The 26,113-nt window shown below is 40.6% G+C and overlaps 1 protein-coding gene across 5 annotated transcripts in view; it reads right to left on the bottom strand.

Annotated features, from left to right (window-relative positions):
* Positions 1–2,494: 2,494 nt before the first annotated feature.
* Positions 2,495–26,113, bottom strand: part of EOGT (EGF domain specific O-linked N-acetylglucosamine transferase) — a 29,852-nt gene continuing 6,233 nt past the window's right edge. For all 5 annotated transcript variants that reach the window (XM_024123958.3, XM_024123957.3, XM_024123960.3 and 2 more), the window contains 12 exons: positions 24,746–24,840; positions 24,285–24,389; positions 20,252–20,358; positions 17,481–17,584; positions 13,791–13,883; positions 13,371–13,442; positions 13,142–13,228; positions 12,554–12,622; positions 9,964–10,025; positions 7,524–7,643; positions 5,239–5,341; positions 2,495–4,656 (listed from right to left, as the gene is read on the bottom strand). In XM_024123958.3, the coding sequence (XP_023979726.1) occupies positions 4,510–4,656; positions 5,239–5,341; positions 7,524–7,643; positions 9,964–10,025; positions 12,554–12,622; positions 13,142–13,228; positions 13,371–13,442; positions 13,791–13,883; positions 17,481–17,584; positions 20,252–20,358; positions 24,285–24,389; positions 24,746–24,840 (1,164 nt within the window). In that variant the 3' untranslated portion in view covers positions 2,495–4,509. The remainder of the gene's footprint in view (positions 4,657–5,238; positions 5,342–7,523; positions 7,644–9,963; positions 10,026–12,553; positions 12,623–13,141; positions 13,229–13,370; positions 13,443–13,790; positions 13,884–17,480; positions 17,585–20,251; positions 20,359–24,284; positions 24,390–24,745; positions 24,841–26,113) is intronic.

The raw sequence follows: 26,113 nt of genomic DNA, 5'->3' as shown, positions 1-26,113 counted from the left end.
AACTAAATGATAACAGCACTTGCATATGCAATAAACTATAAAGCCAATATAAGGAAGAATTTAGCTCCTAAGGATTGAGGAACTAACGGGCTATCTCGAGATCCTACAGTAGAGCTCTCCTCCCAAGAAAATTCCTTTGCATCAATGAGAATGCATTCCACTAAACAGCTTCTCTCACTAGAAATCATCTTCCCAGGACCAAATGCTCTTTGCACAAGATGATCAGGAGATATTCCAGAGGATTCAGGAATTGGCTGCCGCTAAGAAATTACACACTTAAACCTGAAAACCGTCCAGGATAATTTTCCCACTTTCCCTCACATCAGGGATGAAAAAAATCCATCACACACAGAAGCAAGGCCCTACTGCTGGCGCTCAGGTGTCTGGAATTTACAACGAGATAATTACACCCAGGCTTCTGGGCGCTGAGGCCATTTGGAAGGGCTTGACTGCCACCTTGTGGTCAAAATGTGCATTACCGTTCAAAGTGAGGGCCCACATAACCTGTGCCTGGCTCTAAGCCACTTCTTCCATGACACGAGGGCTTATGACATCTTTGGCCATGCCCCAATAAGCTAACAGAGGAGGACGGTATTAAAGTGTCTGGCAATAGCCCTTGGTTGTGAATATGGTATTCTGAATGACTGGTTTTTCCAAGGCAACCATACCTGAGTTGATTTGCTTATATGCTCCTAGTTTCAAAAAAACGAATATTTTTCTAATTCTCTCTCCATTGACTATGTTTCAAAGAAAACTATATTGTAACTGCAAGAAAAAGCCTAACTCCAGGACTATGTTCTCTATTTTCTTTTCCACCCAACTTCTCTCTTCTTTTTCCTTCTCTCCCTCCCTCCTTTCCTCCCTTCCCTCCCTTCCTTTCCTCCCTTCCCTCCCTTCCTTTCTTCCTCCCTTCCTTCCTTTACTTCCTACATTACCTCCCTGTTTAAATTCCTTCACAAAGAAAGCCCTATCTCCAATCCATCTATTACCTATTAGCTGTGTGGCTTTGGGCAAGTTCCTTAACCTCTCTGTTAAACATCCCAAAGAATGGTTTTTACATTTTTTTAAAGATTGGGGGTGGGGACCAACGAATAGTAATATGGGACAGAGAACGCATGTGGTCCACAAAGCCCAGTCTCGCCTTCGACCATATGAATTACACGGGATCATCTATAAGGAGTCTTTAAAACCAATAAAATCTGAATCGAATAAAGCCTTAGAAGCCTGCTGGCAAGCAGTAGAAGGGCGAATGGAACAAGCTGCAGGGCATCACCCTGGCCCCATTGTGGATGCTGCAGTGGGTCTCGGAAGTCCCCCCATCACAGTCTCCCGATTGCTGGGAACGTTGGCTACTAATGGATTACGGGCCGAACTGCCCTCAGGTGAAGAGACCTGCTCTGCCTAAGGCTACTCCCCTCCAGGGAAAGGCCAGTATTCAGGCATTCGTCACTGACGATCTCTTGCCTCTATAATGAGCTCTACAGCGCCCCCCTGAGGCCTCACCTGCTACTGCATTGCAGCTCCATTCCTCCCTCCACCCGACTGGTCCCCTTCCTCACAGGTGTTAATCATGAGCCTCTTCCCCCATGAACCACCTGTGTATGAATCTCCATCCCAGAGTCTATTTCCCAGGGAACACGACCTAAGACATCCCTCCACAGTCTATTCCCAGCACAACAGCTAGAGTTACTCCTCTTCGAAGTAAGTCGGGTCATTCCTCCTGTTTGAGATCCCTTCAATGACTCCCAACTCATAAGCATCAAAGGACAAGAGCCTTGCCATCTGCACCCCAGGCCCATTGCCTCTATGACCTCATCTCCTACTCCTCTGCCCCTCGATCACTCCAGCTACACTGGCTTCCTTGCTGTTCCTCAAACATGCCAGGCATCCTCCTGCCTCAAGACCTTGGTCTTGTATCCCCAGAACCTAGAGTAGAGGTGGTACCCAGTAGTTGCTCCATCAATAGTAAATAATTGAGTGAATAAATGGAGAACTATGGACATGGAATCAGAAGACCTGTGATCTTTAGAGAAGTCCTTTAAACAGCATCTGACTCTTTTCACGTTAAAAATGGGAACAATTCTGGGACTTCCCTGGTGGTCCAGTGGTTAAGACCCCATGCTCCCAATGCAGGGGGCACAGGTTCAATCCCTGTTCGGGTAACTAGATCCAGCAATGAAGATCCCGCGTGCAACTAAGACCTGGAGCAGCCAAATAACTAACTAAATAAATAAAAAAATAAAAATGGGAACAACTCTTATGTCATTTTTAAAAGATTATGCAACATAACATTTGTGAAAGCATCATATAATAAACTGCTAAATAATTGTAAGGTACAATTTTTCCTTAAACTGAATTCTTCATCAGTGAGCTACTCAATGTGTATAATCTAGAGCTGCCAGATTGCCAAATAAAAAAAGTAAGTGCCAAAAAAAAAAGTAAGCAGCTGACATTCAGGCACAGAAAACCCTGAAAATAGTCCGGTATTCAAATAAATTGTAAAACGATTTATTCCAAGGCCATACCCCACATGTACAAACAACGACATGCACCTCTTCAAAGACTTGATAAAAAGAGTAGTCTTTACATTTTAAATTTTATAACAATTTGAAGACCTTCTTTTGCTCCCATCAAAAAAGTCTGATAAAACTGAGTTCCATAAAGTATCTAATGTATTTTCTTGTTTCTATAAAACATATTGTCTCTTTAAATGTGAAATATGCAAATGTAACATCTCATTATGAAATTGTTCTCAATGTCTGAAATTCTTGCTCATCTACAGAATCACTTTGCCACATAGTTTTTAAAATGAGGTAAGAAGATAAACTGTTGAAACCTTTTTTGAGGCCATTTTTTCAGATGTTTACACCTCTCTGACTAGAAGTGCAACGTGGTCTTGACAACTCCTTTTATGTGAGCGATCTCAGTGGCTACTCAGTATACTGGACAAAGGACAGCAGCATCACCACTCATTTCAAAACTCATATGTTGTAAGTCTTTTAAAACAATGTAAAGATCTCAAATCAAAGCTATTGCTACAGTGATTCACTAATTCCTTGACAGATATTTTAATAAATATTCCTCAACTCTAGAAAACTGTTCATAATCCTTTAAAGCAGGAGTCAGCAAACATGTTCTGTAAAGGTCCAAATAATAAATATTTTATATTTCTCAGGTCACTTCTCTGTTGCATATTCTTTTTTTTTTTACAACTCTAAAATATATTTTTTTTAATGCTTAGCTCTGATGTACTCTGTTAATCCCCTACCTAAAAAAATAGAAGTTGCTAGTCTCTAAATTAGACTGCTCAAGTGTTAATAAAATGTAAACTTCACATTTTACAGTAATAAATCCATGGTTTCTGACCACTAAATTGAAAGTTCATAGACAATAGGAAATGAAGCCCATTCAGAGTGGGACTGCATTTCAGATATGCTGTTTGATCAATGGCACTTTCTTATGGCTTCTTATTCATTTTGAATTGGATAATTCATGCATGTCTTTACCTTTTTCGTGTGTGTGTCTTTAATTTTTTCATAGGGAAAAAATCTCCTCTTGTGGCTAATTTAAAGTTTGCAAAATCAGAGACTGGAATACTTCCATGCTAAAAGAGGTAGACACATACACATAGGTATATGCACTTACAAGCACGTGCGCAACAAAACCACTATTTGATTTATAAATGCTCTCCACGGCTAAGAAGGAACCAGTGGAAACCAGCTAGAAGGTATACAAAACAGTCCTAAAGGACGTCCTCATTTGTTTTTATCATATGTGGTTGTTACATGTGAGGAAAACATGATTTGCATATGAAATGTGAATATGAACTAATGCAACAGCATGGTTAATTCAGGTTCTTGATGAATATAACCTGGTGTTGACTAAAAAGATAACAACAGAGAATTCAGCAGGAGTTAGTTTAGACTCTGATACAGTTAAACAGATCTGTTTATAATACTGTTTAATCTATAACACGGCCTATAGCTTGGTACTGAGAACCACAACTGTGTGTGTGCGTGTGTGTGTGTGTGTGTGTGTTTGCATGTTTTCCTTTCCTACTACAAACAGTGCTGTGAACAAATCATGGCAAATAAATGAGTTGTGAATTTGCTCAAATATATGATTAACAAGTTGGAAGCCTCTTGAATGACGAGTTCACGGTATTCTATAAAAAAACATTTACAAATTCTAAAGCTAAGAAAGTTGCAAACTTTGGTATCCCTAAGAAAAAGGCTCAATTACGCCAGTGAGCCCAGGGCCAATTTCTGAACTATAAAAAGTAAAGTTTTCAGTGCAAAAAGAGTATCTTGATAAATAGCAATGACACAATCACATGAAACAGTTAAAGACTATAAAACACATAAGTAATACCCTGAAGGCATGTTTTGGTATTAAAAAAAGGTACTTTGGGGCTAGGAGATAACAGGCTGTTTTACCTATTTAACTGTGAGGTGAGTCTGGGTGGAGGACCATTTAAACACTCCCTTTTGGCAAAAAGACTCAACACATTTATAGCTCATCACGTGTTTTCTTAAATGGCCACTTCGGGTGTTGCAATACGTGGTCTGCAGCCTGAAGGACAAGGTACATAAATTCTTCTACATCAAAAGAGTAGTTGGTAAACTTCGGATGTTCCCCCAGAGTTGGGTGGTGGCCCTGCAAAAACGAAGCAAAAGACACATTTGTAAGGTGTTGAGGATGTGGTTTTATGAACAAGAAGAAAATTATTTTACTTTGGCCAAAGGAACTATTTGAGTTTATGCTCTACATCAGAGGTTGGCAAATTCTTTCAGTAACAGGCCAGATAACATATATTTTCAGCTCCATGGACCACAAAGTCTCCACCACAATTGTTCAACCCTGCCAATGAAGTGCTCAAGCAGCCATAGACAACACATAACCAGAGGAGCAGGACCGTGTCCCGATAAAACTTTATTTATAAAAACAACTGGAGGGCCAGATTTAGCCCACTGGTCTGTAGTTTCCTGACCCCGTCTCTAAATAATTTAATAGATCTCTCTAGGCCCAAATTTCATGAAGTTCTCTTTTCCACATAAAGAGAGAGAGTAATTAATTTCTCCTTTCCCCCAGTTTGCAAATATAAAGCACAACAACTCACGATTCCAGAGAGGAACCGTTTTATCTTTGGATAGGAGTTCAAAGATAGTTGGTCACATTAACTAGACACTTTAAACCAATTAAAAAGAAAACAGGATGAGTTTTGTCCTTGAACTTCACCTTATCTTGAGGAAAGACTTTGCTCTGCCTTCGCCAAGTGATGTAGTGGACGCCTCTCAGCCTGGCCAGGTCCAAGTAACAGCGTTCATCTCCACAGTTGTATCTAAGGACACAAGGGCGTCCACACATGGGGCTTTTGCCTGGGATTGCTGGCCAATTCTCAATTCTCTGGGGAAAAAATTCACCTCCCAAATATGTTCTTACAACAGGTTTTATAAACGGTAAACAAGAGTGAGAGAGAGTCACGTTCACAGCAGCAGCGTTCACAATAGCCGAAAGGTGCAAACGACCTGAACGTCTACCAATTGATGAATGGATAAATAAAATGTGGTATATCCATACAAGGAATAATTATTGACAATAAAAAGGAATGAGTACTGATCCATGCGACAACATGGATGAACCTTGAAAACATGATGCTAAGTGAAAGAAGCCAGTCAGAAAAGCCCACGTATGGTATGATTCCACTTACAGGAAATGTCCATAATAGACAAATCTATAGAGGCAGAAAGTAGATTCGTGGTTTCCAGGGGCTGGGAGGAGGATGGAATGAGAGTAACTGCTGAAGAGTACTGAGTTTCTTTGGGGGGATAATGAACATTTTATAAAATTATGGTGGTGGCTGCACAACTCTGTCAATATATTAAAACCATTGAATTATACGATTTAAATGAGTGAATTGTATGGTGTGTAAATTATGTCCCAATAAAACTGTTTATAGAAACACACACACACAAAAGAGTGGGAGAGATTATTTTTTAAATATTCCCATAACTAAATTATCTTAACTTTCCAAAAGCAGAATAGGATTAAAGAATGGAGGGGACCTTTATCAATAGGACTGTGAACTTGATATGAACTCCTAATACCCCCATCTTTGTACATATGAACGTGGCCTTGGGGTAGGTAACATATCCTCCAAAGCAGAAATTGATCCCAGGTCTGTTGACCTCCGAGGCCTGAGATTTCTCAATGACATTTCTTTCCTTCCCTCCTTCCTTCCTTTCTTCCCTCCCTTCCTCTCTGGAAGAAATGAAGAATTGAGATAGAATCTACAATTATCTGGCTATTTCTCGAACATATATATTTTTTAAAATGTTGTTCAGGGTGTTGGAAGTTCATGACAGCTTTCTTCTAATTAGTCTCTCATTTAAATGCCAAGTTAAGACATTTTTAAAATGCGACCATAAAATCAAAATATTTAGATGCAAGGAGGGGAAATCAGGTAACAGTAATCACTATTGGTATCCAGAGTAGAATTACTAAAGGAGAGAAGTCCATGTCTCCATAACCAACCACCGAGGTAAAGGAACACTCTGGGCAAATTACTTTCCCCTTGAGGCCTCAGTCTCCCTGTGTGTGTGGAATCAGTGAACACTAGGCAAAGCGGTGGGCTGATGTTTTGGAGCTGTGCTTGCCAGGCACACAGGTACTCAAGCTCTCTCTCTCTCTTTGTTTTAATTGTGGTAGAAAACACATGGCATAAAATTTACCACCTTAACCATTTATAAGTGCACAGTTCAGGGGTAAGTACACCTTATTGTTATGTGACCAATCTCCAGAATGCTTTCATTTTGCAAAAGTGAAACTCTGTCCCCATTAAACACTAAGTCCCCGTTCACCTCTCCCCCCAGTTCCTGGCAACTGCTCTTCTACTTTCTGTCTCTATGAATCTGACGACTCTACGTACCTCATATAAGTGAAATCATACGGTAATTGTGCTTTTGAGAGTAACTTATTTCACTTCACATAATGTCCTCAAGGTTCACCCCTGTCATATAGCATGAGATAGGATTTCTTTATTTTTTAAAGCTGAATAATATTCTATTGGATGTGTGTGTACCACATTTTGTTTATCCATTCAACAGTCAATGGACAACTGAGTTGCCTCCACCTCTTGGCTAATGGAAAAACGCGGCTATGAACATGGGTGGGCAACACACAGGTTCTCTTTTAACACAATAATTACACTGAACGCACGCAGGGAGATGCTTTCAGTTTGACAGGAACACAGAAATGCACTCAGAGGAAGGAAACCGTAGATTCACATCTCCCAAATCCTGCTGAGATGGGGAAGGAAAGAGATATTTGCTTGCTAAGGGCAATGGCAGGCCGCAGACTTCACATTTTTAGTTTTAGGTCTTTTTTTCTTTTTCCACGCCTACATGATGTGACTTCTTTGTAATGATTAAATATTAAGCCTTTTGATGCTCTGAATGAAAGCCTCAGCTGGCAGAAAAAGCATTATCAGCTGCCTCAATGTAAAACTGTCCCCAAACACTTACAGTTCAAACACAGCAGCCCAGTCTGGAAGGAAAAGTAAATGGGTAAGACCTGCTCCATGCATTCCAATAAATATGTCCGTGTTATGCGTGATCCTTAGCTGATCTAAAAACCCAAGTTCCCTGTGAACATAAAGAACAACAAAAGAAAAAAGGGGAGGAGAGGGAAAGTATTAAGTTGAGTAAGCTCATGATTCATGGTGACAGCATTTATACAAGTATCTTTCCCAATTTAAAGCACATTCCGCCATGATATTTTTTTGCCATTTTCAAATCTACTCCAGAAATTAAAAACTTAATTACTTAATAACATTTTCTCTAAGTTAAGCTCACTCTTTTTTAAACTTACATTTTCTTATTTTAGAAGAAAACTGTTATACCTGTCTTAAATGGAAAACCAGTAACTCATGACATGAACAAAACTGTAAAAATAGATATAATGAAACTAAAAAGCATTATTCCAATCTAGGTAGATAACATTGCAAGGCAGAGCTCTGAGCCTGAGGCTTCCTCCCTCTTTATGAAAAATGAAATTAGCAAGCACTAAAGTGATGTTATGATATATTCGCACCAAATTGAAAACTGTTTCCTTAAAATCATACAGGAATTTTTTTTAAATAAAATAAATTCTTCCTTGTGTGATTTGAGTCATTCAACTGCCGTCTGGGTACTCCTAAGATTCTCTTGGATGCCATGAGGGCATTTTCCTGTCTTTGTGGATTTATGAGGGATAAATCCACAATTTTATGCACCTTGGGACTGTAAAAGTAGTCTTTGAATTCAAGACACTAAAAGGTGGGCAAACTCTGAACGGAAAGTCAGTGAGGCTGGGAAGAAATGCTGGACAGAGGCTAACACTCTGAATAAACATAATGGATTCCGATCTCCCGGTCCCACCCACTCAAAGTGAAGAAAAATAAATAGATCCGCTCGCATCTAAGAAGGGAAAGCGAATTTCCTCTTAATCAGCTTCACCTCTTTAAAGAGCTTCCTCTCCCAGCAGAACAGAAACCCCACACCCCACACAAGGGAAGGGAGACAAAGGCACCAAGCGTGTCTCACACGAGGTACCTGTGCCTCAGTTTCCCCAGGGATGCCAACCGATACCGAGGCAAGGAGGGGCATTCGTCCGGGGGAATGTATCCGTGGAGTTATTATTTCTGGTAAAGGCCCGAAGATCAGGACTCACAAACCTCGATGCCGTTAGGTTACTACTGTGTCCCTCAGATTGGCAAGGTCCGAATTTACTTGTCACTCTTCCTTCATCTGGGAAACGCCTACGTATTCTTCAAAGCCAGTCAACGACAGAGCCTCAGATGTGCCCCCCGCCCCAGTTCTTTCATCTTGACCCCGGGCCCTCTTCTACCTCCTCATTTTTCCTCAGGTGGCAATGAGTCACCGTGGCGAAGTGTCACCCGTCCAATAGGAATAGCTTCGCCAACCTCACAAGACTCTCAGAAGAGGGAGATGAGACAGAGCTAGGGAAGCATAAGAGTAAGTCTCAATAAATGACAGCTGTTCTTGCAACTGCTGTTTATTCAGATTCAGTGTCTGAGGTCCTCAAGACAAGAGCCATGCTTCCTCCATAACTGCATTCCTACTGCGAAGCCTGGTGACCAGCCCATGGTAGGTACCTGATAAAGATGTGCTGTATAAATGAACAAATGTATAATGAATGAGGTGCGAAACTCCCACACTTACCAATAAGTTTAAACCGAGCTGTGTCAGGTACCCTATGCTGGTATATGTATACTTTTTTTTTTTTTTTTAACATAGAAAAAAACTGTTTGGGAAACAAGACTGTGATTGTGGGTGGGCAAAGGAGGGAGAGAAAAGTTTTCACTTTCCTGTGGAACTTTTCTATACTGCTTGACCTTTTCTACCAGGAACATGTATCCTCTTTACAGTATTATTGCTTTCATGTCAACACGGGTTACCTAGACAGTAAATGATAGGCAGATTCTGTCTTTCCAAGTTGTTTACTTGTATCAGAATTTTAAAAGAAATGCAAATATTTGAAAAGATTTTTAGAACCCTCATATTATTTGATGAACCTCCAATTATTCCCTTAATTATTCCCATAATTGTAGGTCAGAAGTTGAAACCCAGCAGCTAGCAGGCAAATGAAGCCTACAACATTTTTTTTTAATTCGGAATGAGTTGCCGACTTTTAGAAATTCAGAAATTTCAAATGAAAATCAGGATTCATCACTTCTCTTTAAAAAAGGGATGGTGCGGCAACATCAAGCCCCTCACAGCTGAAGAGCGTCCGCCCCCTCTGCCCGGGGTCCTCACCTACCCATTTCATTCACCGATGGCGTCCGCTTGTCCCTTCCAGGTCTACAGGCACCAGCAACTCCCATTCGCAACGTCCTTCCTCTCCCCCATTAACTCATCAAAGCCAAAGACGACAGTGTCTGCCCAAGAGTGGGTAATTACTTACTTATACTTATAATCGACAATCTGGACCTCAAATGTAGATACCGTTTTCAGTGCATTTACAAGCTGGGAAAATAAGAGAAACCTTTAGAATTTCTTTTCCTTCCTTCTCTTCTGTTTTACTTACCTTGGAGTCTCCAAATTTTTATTTGTCATATAAAATATTTTTCAAGCGTTAAATATCCTTCAGGTCTACTGTGTTTAACCCTTAACTGAGTTCAAGTGCAGGCTCCACGCCTGCATTTTGGGGAGGACACGCTACCTCCCTAAAATTGCGCTGCTCTGAGTTGCTATGAGGCTGCGGGGTGACAATTCATAAGGGCAAAGGGCTTGACATAGACGCACATGAAGCGTTAGCTATGGTTATTCCAACAGTTAGTCCCTCAACTTTCAACATATATTCGTTGGGTACCTACTTTGTTCCAGAATTTTCTTCCTACCCATTACCTCGCTTCAGACAAACCCCTAGTGCTTTGGAACCTCATCCACCGAAAATACTAAATTCCGGGCAGAAAAACATTTTCAACATCTCCACGCAGGAAAACAACTATACTATTGGCCAAGAGAAAACAACTAAGCACGATTAATCGATCATCAAATGCATCGTCATGGTTCTCGATGTCCCTCACAATTCTAATCTTGAAGTAGGGCAGGACTGCATGAACCATCGTTTAATGAGAGCATCTGGGTTTTGCTATCTATTCACGAGTCAAGGAAAAGAGAAAGGTGCTTTCTTCTCTGCCTGGGAGCTGCCTCTCCAAGAGACGCCAATCCTGGGAGAAAAGCAGCCAGTTGCATCTGGGCGATCTGCGGAGCTGGATCTGAAAACGTCGATGGCTGCAGTGTAGCACCCACTGATGCTACCCTTCCACTGGACTTCTTTCCAGCAGCTGATGCTGCTCCTCAGCCTGCCCCTTCCCGACGGACTGGGAGGCAAGGTGGGTCGGCCTCCTCCAAGGTCAAATTGTGTTCGAGCAGTGGAGCACTCTGCTGAAGAAGCAGGCTCAGACCCTGACGAACTTGGCTCACCACCCCATTACTCTGCTCATTAGCTGGGTGACCTTGGGCATGTTTCTTAACCTATAAGCCTCAGTGTCCTTGTCCAGAATAGAGAATAATAATAAAATACCTATATTTGCGGTTTGCTGGGAAAGTTTCAGTACAGGTGTGGGGAGCACATAGCAATCTACTTGGGACATAACTGCAGCCAACACCTGTTAGGTCTATCAATATATACTATTGATCTGCCTGCTAATGAGGCTTCTCACCTGTCTTCCCCAACACTGCATTACCTGATACTTTTATTTCCAGGTGTTTAAAACACACATACATACACTGTTCATTTCTTCCATCCACACGGCTCACAATCAATGCCTCGTTACACCACACGTTCATGTCCTCCATAATCCATATGCATCTCGAGAAGAGATGCTAAGTACATAATTTGGATCAGCCTGTTAGGCATCCAAATTAATCTGTGTGAAACATTTTACCCATCAAAACCTGCCCCCAATTTCCCTCCCATCTCAAGTCCGCTGAACTGCTTAAGCTAAAAGCCCAGGAGTTCACGCTTGATTCTCACTATCTCTCCTGGCCGTACCTGAGGCTATAACTGTACATTCCCACAATAAGTATCATAGGCTTTATCTCCAAGATATATCCTGAAACCACTTATTTTGTCATCCCTACTGTAAACCCCTTCATCTAAACTCTTATCAGGGCAACAGCTCTTAATCAATCACCCCACTCCTACTCTTGCAGCCAGAGTGATTTACAAATAAATAAGTCAGTTTCATCTCTCTCTCTGTGTCTTCATTTTCTATTTGCTGCTGTGACAAATTACTAAAAACTTATCATCTTAAAACACCACAATTTATCCTCTTACGGTTCTGTAGGATAGAAGTCCTACACAATGAGATAGAAGCCTCACTGGGATGAAATCAAGGTGTAGGCAGAGCTGCACCCCTTCTGGAGTCTCTAGCGGAGAATCCTTGCCTTTTCCAGCTTCTAGAGGCCATCCACATTCGAGTAAACCTTACTATTGCAAGGACATTGTCCAGTCATGCTGTTGTAGGGAGGCTTCCATGGTGATCTCCTTGAGATTAAGTATAATCTATGAATTGATGTTGTTGAAATGAGTCAGGAAGGCTGAGAGGTGAACAATTTCTAAGACACCCATGCAAAGGATGCAGACTTTTCCAACTTAATCTGCTGCTGGATGCCACAGTCCTGCCACAGTCCATCAGCCATCTCCCCAAAGATACTCTCCCATTGTTTTGCTGCTAGTTTGCCCAGAGACAAAAACTTTGGCAATCCATGGCAGCAAAGGAAGGACTCAGGAAGTTTTGTCTCTGTTTCCACACTGAGGTGGTGCAGACGAACGTCTACAGTAAGGCAAAGCTCATGGAGCAATGGACGGTTTGATGACTTCCAGTAGATATCCAATAAATAAACTGGGCACAGCCATCAGACTTTTCTAAAAGCTAATAATTTCAAATCAAAGCATTTAGTATGATGTGAAAAAAATAAAGCACATCAGTCACAGGAAGTGAAATTCAATATGACGCTATTAAAAATGCATCCCCAAAACTAACCTCATTTTGGTTCAGTATTTTCCGGTATTCCGTGCTCCGTGCGAGAATGGTGACTCGAATTTTTCCATCCTGTGGAAAAGGCAAAATAATGCTGTGTATGCCTGGACAGATAAATGAACAACTGAACTTAAAATGTGATTTTCACTGAGAGATGAAACTCAATAAGGACACCTTTATGAAACTTTTTTTTTTTTTCAGCCTGATTTCTTCACAGTTCTCTCAGGGGATAAAAATGCATCCACTTTAGCCACAGAAGGCAAAACCTGTTCATTACACTACTTCTTTTTGGTTGGGTGGGTGGATTTGGGGGCAGAGTTTATGTGGGCTGGGTAGGGGTCTGGGGAAGGATGGAGAGATACAGGGAAAAGAAAAGGAAAAGAAAAAGGAGAAAAAAACACATTCTGCCACTATCTCTTAGTTTATCAAAATTTCCTCGGTTGTTGACATCTGATTTCAAATCACTCCAGGTCAGAAAACAACCCAGAAAACACTGTCTGCTGATGATCTCCTTTTTCTGCAAAGCTGGCATTGATTTTTATTCGGGGTGAGAAGTCAAGACCACCTCAGAACCCATAATGTAGTCATTACCTTGGGACCCTCTTGTGTGATGTTCAGTCTGTGTAGCACATGCTGGGAAAATGCCCGGAATAATCCGGTATTTTGACAGCCAGATATCTAAAATTAAAAAATATTTCCTATTACAATGAATAATATCTGCATTACTATTAAAGATGTTCTCAAGTTATATGTGTTATCTTAAAATCCATCAAGAATAAATTCTCTGAATAGGAATGTGAACCACAGATGACACGCTTACCAGAGGGGTATTATAGAACAGCCCGTATCTCATCCGCGGGAGTAAGGAAAAAATAGCTTCTTTAAAACATACCTAAGAATGAAGATATTTTAAAAGGTAAGAGAACACAGTTTGCACCCTTCACACCAAAACAGCACTAATAATTACAGAAAAAAATGTAATTAATCTCTATTTTGCATCAAAATATTTTGCATAGCCAATTATTTCACTCAAGTGAAATTCATATTCTTGGAAAAGCTATGAACAAAAGGTGTTAAAAGCTACATGGTTAATAACCATGATGATTCTAGTTATTACAAAAGAAACTGAGTTAGAAATCAATGGTAATAGCTCATAGAAACTCAGATTAAATATTTATTTGATGAGTGAGTCATCTGTAATGCCAGTTATTTACAGACATTTCAGTAAAGTTTCCAGTACCCTTTTGGAATCATAAGTTTTCAAATGTATAACATCATAATCAGTAAATGCTTTCCATGTATCGGAGAACAGGTCACCATATCCGTAGGAGCTCTGAAAATGGAAACAAAATAAGTTAGGGAATTTGGCTAAACTTGGCTTTTCAAAAATGTGAGAAAATACCTGATTTAGCTTCTTAGTATTAAGAACCAGCAATCCGAAATAAGCTCATAAAATCCATAGAAAAAAATGGATTTTCATCTTGGGCCTGAGCAAATCCCTAATCTGATGTAATATCATCAGAAATAATCACCACAATTACAATCTTAGTTTTCCATCCTAGCCCTTTTTATTCTCATGTCCTTAAAATTGCAGTCATTGTGGGGTATTTTCCCCCGTGAATTTTCTATCCAAATCACAGATACACACAACACATACATACACCACCTTTTGTACACACTGTCATATGCTCAGGGAGCAAAACCCACCAGAGCAGACAGAATACACTTTTGGAAAGAAATCTGAGAGCAAGAAAATGCCTGAAAGTTTTAACATTAAAAACATAATGGGGGCTTCCCTGGTGGCGCAGTGGTTGAGAATCTGCCTGCTAATGCAGGGGACACGGGTTCGAGCCCTGGTCTGGGAAGATGCCACATGCCGCAGAGCAACTAGGCCCGTGAGCCACAACTACTGAGCCTGCGCGTCTAGAGCCTGTGCTCCACAACAAGAGAGGCCGCGATAGTGAGAGGCCCGCGCACCTCAATGAAGAATGGCCCCCGCTTGCCACAACTAGAGAAAGCCCTTGCACAGAAACGAAAACCCAACACAACCAAAAATAAATAAATTAATTAATTAATTAATTTTTAAAAAGCAAAAAAAACTGATTAGACCCTTTGTAAGTTTATTTTTAAAAAAACAGAATGTAACTCTAGGAAATGATGTCCCTATTGATTAATGAGTAACATAATTCCCCATTGACATTAATGAGTAATAATAATAAAAATATACTTTTTAAATTTATTTACTTATTTATTTATTTATTTATTGGCTGGGTTGGGTTTTCGTTGCTGCGCGTGGGCTTTCTCTAGTTGCGGCGAGCAGGGGCTACTCTTCGTTGCGGTGCACAGGCTTCTCATTACGGTGGCTTCTCTTGTTGCGGATCACGGGCTCTAGGCACAGGGGCTTCAGTAGTTGTGGCTCACAGGCTCTAGAGCACAGGTTCAGTAGTTGTGGGGCAGGTGCTTTGTAGCTCCACGGCATGTGGGATCTTCCCAGACCAGGGCTCAAACCCTTGTCCCCTGCGTTGACAGGCGGATTCTTAACCACTGTGCCAACAGGCAAGTCCCAATAATAATAATATTAATGGTATCTTGCATACTTCCTACATCTCAGGCACTGTTCTAAGAACTTGACATTATTAACACATTAAACCACCCCACTAACTTAATGAGCGAGGGAATACCATTATCCCCATTTTACAGATGAGGAAACTGAGACAAAGTTTAAGTAATTTGCCTCAACTGTAGAACTGCTGCGTTTACAGGGCTGGGATTAAATCCAGTCTCTTTGGTTCGAGACTCCATGCTTGTAAGCTCTACATGGCAGTTGCCTTTCGATGAGAACCAGTTTTTTCTGGTACATTTACCAAATGCATTTCATTTTTAAAAAGTAGAAATTAATTACGTGCTCCATCAGCTGAAGGAAGGAGGTCAATTTATTTCGAAATGGTAGAACTTAGATGGAAAAATTCAGCCAAAAGAAGTAAGAAATACGTATTGTAGGGTTACATTCAAGGTCTACAGTTGGTTATACATGATGTTCATTATGTTCATGTCTTTTTATCTTTACAGCATTCTTTTTTTTTTCAGATTTTGAAAATTTTATGTTGCTCATATTAGAGTTATTTCAAAGTTATTGAGAACTGTTAGATGTGGTGATAAAAAATAAAAATTCTTTCCTTCGATGTTTCTCCAGTGCTGTTCTAACAAAGGCCCTTCTCAACACCATCAAAAATTGAATGTCCCAGTTTTGGTTCAATAATAAATAAAGGACAATTAAAAGAAGTGATTCTAGACAGTTTCCTGAGAAAAAAATACTTGGGATAAAATAAGATACCTTTGAAAGGAAAATTTAATAATAAAATAAAGTAATCCTGACTGGTCCCTTTTCAGAGAAATCATGTAATATTCAGTAATAACCACCTCTAGAAGCTTCTTCTCTAGAAGTCCCTGAAATTCAAATTATCTGCCACAGGGGAAGGAGGGGTTTTCCAGTCTTATGATGAAGAATATCTGGATATTCTTAAAGATGACATGAACTTTCCTGTTGTGTATATCTCAAACTTGAACAACCTATGACTTAGAAATTCCAGTTATAGGAATCTGCCCTGCAGAAATGCTAGGATGACTGTGTAAAGACATATGTATATGAAAGGGATGTTCAGGACAGCATTTCCGTAAAGAGCAAAGAACTGGAAACAAATTAAATGTGATCAGGGTGGGGACAGAGGTAAATACACACATTAAGGCTTACACCAAACATCCATGACATGCAGCAAATGGAAGAGCATGCAACCACTAAAGAAATGATAATCCTAAATGTGCTGACTTGGAAAGATGCCCATCATATAATATTAAGTTAGCAATGTAAGAGAACGTATTTTATTTTCCCTAAGGATATAAACATATCCTTATACAAATTTTATATAATATATATATATCCTTATATAAATCCTTACCTAAATGTTGTAAAAGGATATATTTACACTTATTAAAATAAAGTCTCCCAAGGGACTCTCACACATGTTAACCGCAGTTACCTTCAAGGGAAATGGAATTGGAGAAGACAAAGGAGAATTTTTTTTTTAAACTTTACATACTTCTGTGTTGTTTGGACTCATTATAACCTGGTCTTACTTGCGTAATTAAAAATGGCAATTGGGTTTCCCTGGTGGCGCAGTGGTTGAGAATCCGCCTGCCGATGCAGGGGACACGGGTTCGTGCCCCGGTCCGGGAAGATCCCCACATGCCGCGGAGCGGCTGGGCCCGTGAGCCATGGCCGCTGAGCCTGCGCGTCCAGAGCCTGTGCTCCGCAACGGGAGAGGCCACAACAGTGAGAGGCCCGCGTACCGCAAAAAAAAAAAAAAAAAAAAAAAAAAAAAGAAAGAGAGGAAGGAAGAAAAGACTGCACTAAAAACAAATAAGCCCACAGCAGGTGGGATTCAACATATGTATTTATGTGCAGATGCACATGGCACGACCTGGCATAAAGCAGGAAATAACAAGGAAGCTGCAATGAAGCAAAACGGATGGTAATTACAAGAGGCCAAACTGTAAACACAGGCAAGCTCTCCTCTCATGGGTCATGTGGGGAGTCACGGAAGTTAAGTGAATGACAGTCTTTTATGCCCATCTCAGAGAAAACTTGAGTTCCACCTACCCAAAGGGGGAAAGGAATCTTCTACAACCTCATTCTAAAACTCCAGGAATAAAGGTATATGCATACACCTGTATCTGCCCATATATTATACCTACGTGTAAATACAGCCACACAGAGGCATTCAGACACAACTGCACACACATGGATGTATGTGTGTACATGAGTACATGTAAATGCGTGTGTCTTAGAACATTCCACCACACAAGATCAGAGTCACACAGGTATTGAGCAAGGCAAAGACGGCGCTGAAGCAGAGAGCCTGTTTTTACTTACTGTGTCCCACATCACAATGTGCACATCTGTGCTGAAGGAATTATTAATGTGCTGAGTAATATAAAGATTGATGAAATCACAGAAGTGGTGATACATGTTAACACCTAGGATTGGAAAAAAGAAATCCATGTTAATTAACCCCAAAGAACAAATGATTACACAATTTTTATTCTACCCCATCTACTTACAGTATGATAGACTTTTAGCTGAAACCAGTGGGGGGGAAATTAAGAGTTTTTCCAAACCTAAAATGGTCAGTACACAGGTAGTTCTCAGTTGACAGAATGACTGTGTTCAAAAATTCACTTTCAAATTGGAAATTAGGAATAAATTTTCCCATATACACTAAGAAACAAATGATCATTACGTTCCCAGAAAAAATAACAGAAGCCTATTTAACTCAATATGGGGTAGAACTAGAACCGTCAAGACTAATCGCTATTTTTATGATCATCTATTGTTTTTAAATCAATTGACACCTGGTCATCACGGAAGTATTGACAATGATGGCAACTATTAACATTTTGGTATTTTTCATTCCTGTCCCTTTTTCTCCTATTTAATCACTACTTACATTGCTTCTTGAGAAAACATTAACCAACTACCATTGAAAAGAGCTGAATGTCTCGTGTCCTAATTAAAAGAGCATAAACTCTGGAGTCAGAAGAACTGAGTCGAATTATGAGCAGGTACTCAGGCAAGTTTGTAAATTCCAAAGCTTTAGCTTTCCTACCAGAAAGAGGAAATCAATATACTTAGGTGCCAGCTTTTAGGTAATGTACCTAAAGTACCCACCCCAGCACCTGGCACAAAGTGAAAACTTAGTGAAGACCAGCTGGATCCTGCTGGGTCAGAGGAAAGGGGAGGGCAGTGCTGCTATTTTTAAGTTCCTAAGTCCGGCATTCATAAGAAACTGAACATTTTCTCAACCTCTCTCTCTCTCTTTCTCTTTCTCAGTCTCTCTCTCTCTCTCTCTCTCTCTCTCTCTCTCTGTCTTCTGCCCTCTCTCTCTCCCCTTTCTCTTTCTCTCCTCACTTAGGTATGGAGGACCCAGAATTCAACCTGGAAATGTACAAATCTAAATTGGATAAAATTCCAAGAACTAACATTTAAAATATGCACTTTAAAGAAGGGAAAATGTTGATTAAAAGAAAAACAGTGACTCTCAAAAGCAGAAATCCTAAAATATTCTGACTTCATTCCTACAGCGAATAATAATGTTGTGTGCCAGAAAATAAGAGTAAAAAGGACTCCATTTATGAAAGTTAGGTCATTATGCTATACACCTTTAACCTTTAACGTATAAAGTGCTGGATGTCAACTATATCTCAACAAGGACAAGAAAAAGGAAAAAAATACTCCATTCTTTTTAGACTGGTATCTTAGATGAATGTTTAGAGGGGCTTTTTTCTTTCACCCAGAAAAATCTTGCCCAAGAGCATATTTTCAAATAAATAAGAAAAAGAAAGTTCTATGGCAACCCATCCCCTTTTCCCAGGTTAGCACACAGCACACGTTAGCTCTCTCATGAATCGTTCAGCAAGTTTATAACATTTATTGAGGGATGCTGAATGCACAAAATAGCACTTGGTACCAGGAGGATTTATAAAAGAGGCAGAAAACGCAGGCTCTGTCCTCAAGAAATGGGCCCCAAATGAGCCTTGTTCTGCGCAATACTCATTCTCTCAAGGGAAGAGTTGATATGAAAAGGAATGCTGGATGACAGCATAAGGTAGAAGAAAAAGGCAGAGTTAAGAATACAGGAAAGAAATGACACATGTCTACCCTGGCCTATTATTCCTGCTTTACATCCTTTATTGCATAAGTAGCTACATAAATTTAACTGTTCGCCCATGTTCAACCTTCTTCAGGCAGATCAGTGTTTTCTTTGCCCCATTTCAATCTGCATATTTTTAAAATGAGTCAGGGCCTTGAACACAGCAGTTTTACCTGCTCTCATTTCCGAAACCTAAACTTCTCTGATTTCTGAACCTCATACTTTGTAATATAACACTTAGGACTTCAGAAGGCAGAGCACATTAAAAGTATGATCAATAAATTAGAGGACTTCTGAAATATTTGTGACAGGCGGCTGTCTATATTTCACCTTGAGCCCAGCCTCTCCTGAATTTGGATGTGGTGTGGCATAGAAACCTCCATCTCTTGTAATGAGAGAGAGAACGGAGTACGATTTGTGTTACTTCCCTCCAGGGCAACGAGTTCACAAAGCAAAAGCCGTGCTTGCATGTGGAGAATTAGAAGCTATAACCCTAAGTAGGAAAATAATTTTAACCTTCTTTTCAAGAATATATGGCAGAGCTAACTTCCAAAAGAATTTTAAGTTAACTTTAGTCATGGAGATGATACCAGAAAGTTTGCCAGAAGAGGTCATGGGCCTTCCTTTCCCACCTACACTATATACATGGCTTTTAATTTTTAAAGAGTTCTACTGAAGCACAAGCTAAATCAAGCGATTAGAGAAACCACATGAGGTAAATGTAGTTACAAAAGGGGTACCCAGTCTTTCTCCTCTCATCTTTTGATTTTGATTGAGTCATTTGATATCAATGTGAAAGTTTCTTCTAGCATGCCAAAAATATAAAACAGTGGGAAGTTCAAATTAGTTCACTTCTTCACAAGAAGAAAGCAAAAAGCAAATCTATTGTTTAATGTCACATCGCTTGCCCCCAAATTATAGGAATACATATATCAAAAAAAGGAACAAAACCACGTTAACCAATAAATAAATAACAGAGAAATTAACTTCTCACCTGCATCTAATTTCATGAAGTAGGTTGGTTTCTCGATAACAATGTCACACTTAGCATCGTCTACTGGTCTGAAGTTGAGCTGAGTATAGCTTTGTAGCTCAGCAAACCTGGAATTAAGAATCAAGAGATACTTTCAAAGGGACCCTCCTGGGCTTCCTACTGAAACCTTGTAACTTAGGATCTGTTCATTAAGCAGATTTTATTTCTAGAAAACACTCTTATAAAGACATGTGGAACTTCTCAAACTTACTAACATTTATGTAACTTGATATCGATTTTAATGTTGAGGCAAAAAGCAAAAACGATTTTAAATTTCAGCCTTATGTGCAAGACCAACTGGGAACTTCGCTGACAAAGAAAAAATTTACACATAGAGTTGACCAAAAAAACTCTACCAGTAAAGTGGGAAGATTTAAAAAGGTTTCTTGCAGTCTGACGAGGCTCAGAAGTAACACTGACCCAGAGAACCTTCTTGGATTCTGAGAAACATGGCATTCCTAGAATTACCAAGTGCCTAGAAAAAACAGCAGACAGCTATGCTTCCCAGAGGAAACGAAAGTCTGCTTCTCGGAAAACAACTCTGGAAGCCACTCGGTACAATTTTCTTCCATACAAAAGAAGACAATCACAAGTTAACCTAAAGATCGCTGTAACTCTTCATCTTTGAGACCATGTCTGAGGTAAGACAAAAATCAAAAAGAGCCTTTTAAAACACACATAATGCTGACATATTTATTGTAGTGGCTTCAAAAACAGGTCCACAAATTCTGTGATACTTCTTCCTTCAGGAGGTAAAGAGGAATGTCCTCCCCTGGAGGGTGAGTTGGACTTAGTGATTCACTTCTTTTTTTTTTTTTTTTTTTTAATTTTATTTATTTTTTGGCTGCATTGGGTCTTCGTTGCTGCGCACGGGCTTTCTCTAGTTGCGGCAAGTGGGGGCTGCTCTCTGTTGCGGTGCACAGGCTTCTCATTGTGGTGGCTTCTCTTGTTGCAGAGCACAGGCTCTAGGTGCGCGGGCTTCAGTAGTTGTGGCTCGCGGGCTCTAGAGCGCAGGCTCAGTAGTTGTGGTGCACGGGCTTAGCTGCTCCGTGGCATGTGGCATCTTCCCGGACCAGGGCTCGAACCCATGTCCCCGGTATTGGCAGGCAGATTCTTAACCACTGAGCCACCAGGGAAGCCCTAGTGATTCACTTCTAATGAGCAGAATATGGCAGAAGTGAGGGTGGTCACTTCCTAGATTAGGATATGCAAAGATCAAGGCCTCCATCTTGGGACATGCCTGTGCTCTCTCTCTCTCTCTCTTTTTCCCTCTCGCTCTCTCTCTCTTTCTCAGACAACATGCTCTTGGGGAAGCTGGCTGCCATGCTGTCAGTAGCCCTAGGGAGAGGCGCATATGGTAAAGAAATGACACCTCCGGCCAACAGCCAGACAAGAAAACCCAAAGATGACATGCGAGCTTAGGAAGCAGATTCTGCAGGCCCAGCTGAGCCTAGAGGTGGCCACAGCCCTGGTCAACAGCTTGACTGCAGCCTCCTCGGAGACCCTGGCCAGAGCCACCCAGCTAAGCTGCCTCCAAATCCTGGCTGTCAGAAACTTCGTGAGGTAATAATGTTTATCGTTTTAAGCTGCTAAATGTCTGAGTAATTTATTATACAGCAATAACTAATACAAACACACCCTAGGGAACTATCATGATATCAGAAGGTAGCGGGAAGCAAATATCAAACATTTATTTTGGATCTCAGATATCAAAGTGTGCTAGGAATCAAAATGCCCACGAGAAAACAGGAACTCCTACTGCAAAAGTCTGTTAAGTCAAGTAAGATCCTGCTTTGCAGAGAGTAAAATGATAGACTGTTATCCTGAATGGTTTACTTAGCATGAATGTTTGACCTCAAAAATGAACTCTCTTTGACATAAATCATAGCAATATTTTTTTTGATCTGTTTCCTAAAGCAAAGGAAATAAAAGCAAAAATAAACAAATAGGACCTAAGTAACTTTTTTTTTTTTTTTTTGGCCACTCCAAGTGGCACGGCATGTGGGAACTCAGTTTCCTGACCAGGAATCAAACCCGTGTCCCCAGCAGTGGAAGCACAGAGCGTTAACCACTGGACTGTCAGGGATGTCCCAGGACCTAAGTGAACTTAAAAGCAGTTGTAAGCAAAGGAAACAGTCGACGGAACGAAAAGACAACCTACAGAATGGGAGACTATATTTGCAAATGATATGACAGATAAGAGGTTAATATCCAAAATATATAAAGAGCTCATACAATTCAACTTCAAAAAAACAAACAACTCCATTAAAAGATGGGCAAAAGAACTGAGTAGACATTTTTCCAAAGAAGACATGCAGAGAGCCAACAGGCACATGAAAAGATGCTCAGCATCGCTAATCATTAGGGAAAGGCAAATCAAAACCACACCTTGGGCTTCCCTGGTGGCGCAGTGGTTGAGAGTCCGCCTGCCGATGCAGGGGAACCGGGTTCGCGCCCTGGTACGGGAGGATCCCACATGCCACGGAGCGGCTGGGCCCGTGAGCCATGGCCGCTGAGCCTGCGCGTCCGGAGCCTGTGCTACGCAACGGGAGAGGCCACAACAGAGGAAGGCCCGCATACCACAAAAACAAAAACAACAACAAAAAACAAACAAACAAACAAACAAAAACACCACACCTGTCAGAATATCTATCATCAAAAAGAACACAAATAACAAATGTTGGCAAGGATGTGGAGAAAAGGGAACCCTCATACACCGTTGCTGGGAATGTAAATTGGTGCAGCAGTTACCAATGGGGAGAGGGAATTGCGGAGGGGCAAGACAGGGGTAGGGGATTAAGAGGTTCAAACAATTAGGTATAAAATAAATAAGCTACAAGGATATATTGTACAACAGAGGGAATACAGCCAGTATTTTATAGTACCTATGAATGGAGTATAACCTTTAAAAATTGTGAATCCCTATGTTATATACCTGAAACTTATATAATATTGTACATCAACAATACCTCAATAAAAAGAAAAAAATGAACATTATATGAGTGTCCTGTGAGACTGTAAAGGGGAACATGACAATTTCTAGGATGACAGAACAGTTCTGTAGCGTGATTGTAATAGTGGTTACATGTACCTAAGCATATGATATAAATTTTATAGAGCTATACATCTCCCTAAAAAATAAAGAATGCATGTAAGCATTGATGAAATCCAAATGTGTTTAGTTAATAATACTGTACCAATGTCAGTTTCCTGGTTTGGATCATTGTGCTATGGTTATGTAAGATGTTATCACTAGAGGAAGCTGGGGTAAGGGTACAATGGAAACTCCTTGTACTATTTTTAAACTTCTTGTACCATCTTTAAACTGTTTTTAAACGTCTACAAATCTCAAGTTATCTTAAAATAAAAAGCTTTTTAAAGTACCCTAATTCTTTAACATCTAGAGATGGTAAATTTCTTGATAGAACTAGTTTAGTATTCAAAATGTTTTAAATCAAAATGTGTTCTCCAATCTTTATATAAAGTTCAAAAAGCTTCTCAAAGGTGCTTAAAGTCAGGGTAGTGTTTACCTTTGGAAAGGAGGATGGGGATTGTGTCTGGAAGGGAGCCTGGGTGGATGATGGTCTATTTTTGACCCAGGTAAGAGTTAATCAAGTGGGTTCACTTTTTCATAATCCAAACTGTACATTTGTCTGTATGCTTGGTATGTACTTCAATAAATGTATATTTTTTAAAAATGTTCCCCGAAACACATGCAGAAATTAGGAGGAGTTAAAAAAATTCAGTTTTGAACTTTATTCTTTCATTAGCAAATAGTAAGTACTATATCATACTTCCTAACATTTTATAAATATATATTTAATTCAGATACAACTGATGATTCACTCTGGAGCCACCACTCCCCAGAAGCTCAGGCCAAATTATCTACAAATGGAGTAACATTTTCCATTTGAGAGTCCCTACCAAGATCTGCAAGTACCAATAATAAAGACAAATATTTCAGAAACATATTTTCCAAAAAAAAAAATCTTACCAAGACTGCAGAGGGCTTTTGCGCTGGCCTTGAGACATCAACATACGAATGTCAAGTTTACAGTGTCCTCCAATTTCCCCGCTCTGGAAAAAATCTTCCTTAAATCTGGTGTACAAAAATTTAAGTTAAGCTTGGAAAATTTTTTCATGACTCAGACACGTGGGTTGTAACTAAAGTGGTTTGCCAATTTCCAAAATCAGTTTTTCATTAGAAGTTAACTCTTTATAATAGAATATTTCAAACATACACAAAAGTAGCAAAATGGTATAAGGAATCGAATGTACCCATCACCCAGTTTCATAACGATCAACTCATTATGACCAATGCGGGTCATCCATCCCCTCCCCCATCCCCCAACCTCATCACCATATTATTAGGAAGCAAATCCAAGGCTTGCAAATCCTGAAACTGCAAATATTTCAGGATTTCCCTTAGACTTTTAACATCCCCCACTGAAGTACCTGTCGTGGTTTCTCTTGATGTTTCTTAAATCAAGGTAGAGATTGGTCGCTCTGCAGTACTGAAGGTAACGGGAACACACTAGACTTGAGTCATTCTGAAATAAGGTTGAGAAATAAGAAAAAAATATCTGCCATTATTAACAATTCCAGGACAGACCGGACTTGCTTGACATCATGCTGACAGCATGTTGCCTTCAGGTTCCAACCACACGATGTGATGAAAAGTGCTTCCCGAGGACCACTTCTGTTTAAGGATTCTTCTCCCCGGCAGACACTGGCCAAGCATACTTTTACCAATTTGCACACTTTTAGGTTACTATGACGCACCCTTAAATGTTCTATCACCTTCAAACTTTAGAGAGTCAGCAGCTGTATTTGTGGTTCATTTCACCCACCTGGAAAAAAAATAATGCATTCAGAACGCTCACTAACCCCACAGCTATGTGAAAAAGCATTTTCCAAAGACCAGCCAAAGGAAACAAGGAAGAATGCACACGTCAGAGTCATTAAAATGCAAGGCAGGAAGGGCAGTTTGCCAATTTGAATTAGAGGTGCTTTCCGCAAACCTTAAAACCTGTGGGAGTCTCTGTCTCCACAGCAGCGTGACAGCCATGTTTTCTAACTCACTGAGGTAAAGGAGTTGTTGTTTCTGGTTTTTTTTTACCATTTTATTTATTTTTATTTTTGGCAGCATTGGGTCTTCGTTGCTGCGCGGGCTTTCTCTAGTTGCGGCGAGCGGAGGCTACCCTTGGTTGCGGTGCGCGGGCTTCTCACTGCGGTGGTTTCTCTCGTTGCGGAGCACGGGCTCTAGGCTCGCGGGCTTCAGTAGTTGTGGCTCGCGGGCTCTAGAGCGCAGGCTCAGCAGTTGTGGCGCACGGGCTTAGCTGCTCCGTGGCATGTGGGATCTTCCCGGACCGGGGCACGAACCCGTGTCCCCTGCACTGGCAGGCGGATTCTTAACCACTGTGCCACCAGGGAAAGCCCCTGAATGGTGTTTTGGAATCTGGAGCTGGTAAGGGGTCATACCCTGATAGCATAAAACCTAACAAGGCAGATCTTGGTGAGGAAAGCATTCTGCAAACCGCCTTGGAAGAGGTGTGCGAGGTGGAGATGGGGCCCTTCCCTGCCCTTTCCACATGAACAGCTAAACTCCAGCCAAAGTGTAAAACGTCGTCTGTTAAAGACGCCCCTCAGCAGTGCAGGGTGACACCTTGCCTCCACCTTCTGGTTCAGCCACCTTACTAGAATCGCTTGAAGTCCTTTCACGCGACACCCTCCAAAAGCACTATGCAGCACCTATTCAGTTTTTTGTTTTTTGTGGGTTTTTTTTTTGCAGTACGCGGGCCTCTCACCGTTGTGGCCTCTCCC

The sequence above is a fragment of the Physeter macrocephalus genome, chromosome 18 (genome assembly GCF_002837175.3).
Source record: "Physeter macrocephalus isolate SW-GA chromosome 18, ASM283717v5, whole genome shotgun sequence".
Classification (NCBI taxonomy): domain Eukaryota; kingdom Metazoa; phylum Chordata; class Mammalia; order Artiodactyla; family Physeteridae; genus Physeter; species Physeter macrocephalus.
Note: the sequence above shows the minus strand (reverse complement) of the source record. Positions and strands in the feature narration are given on the sequence as shown.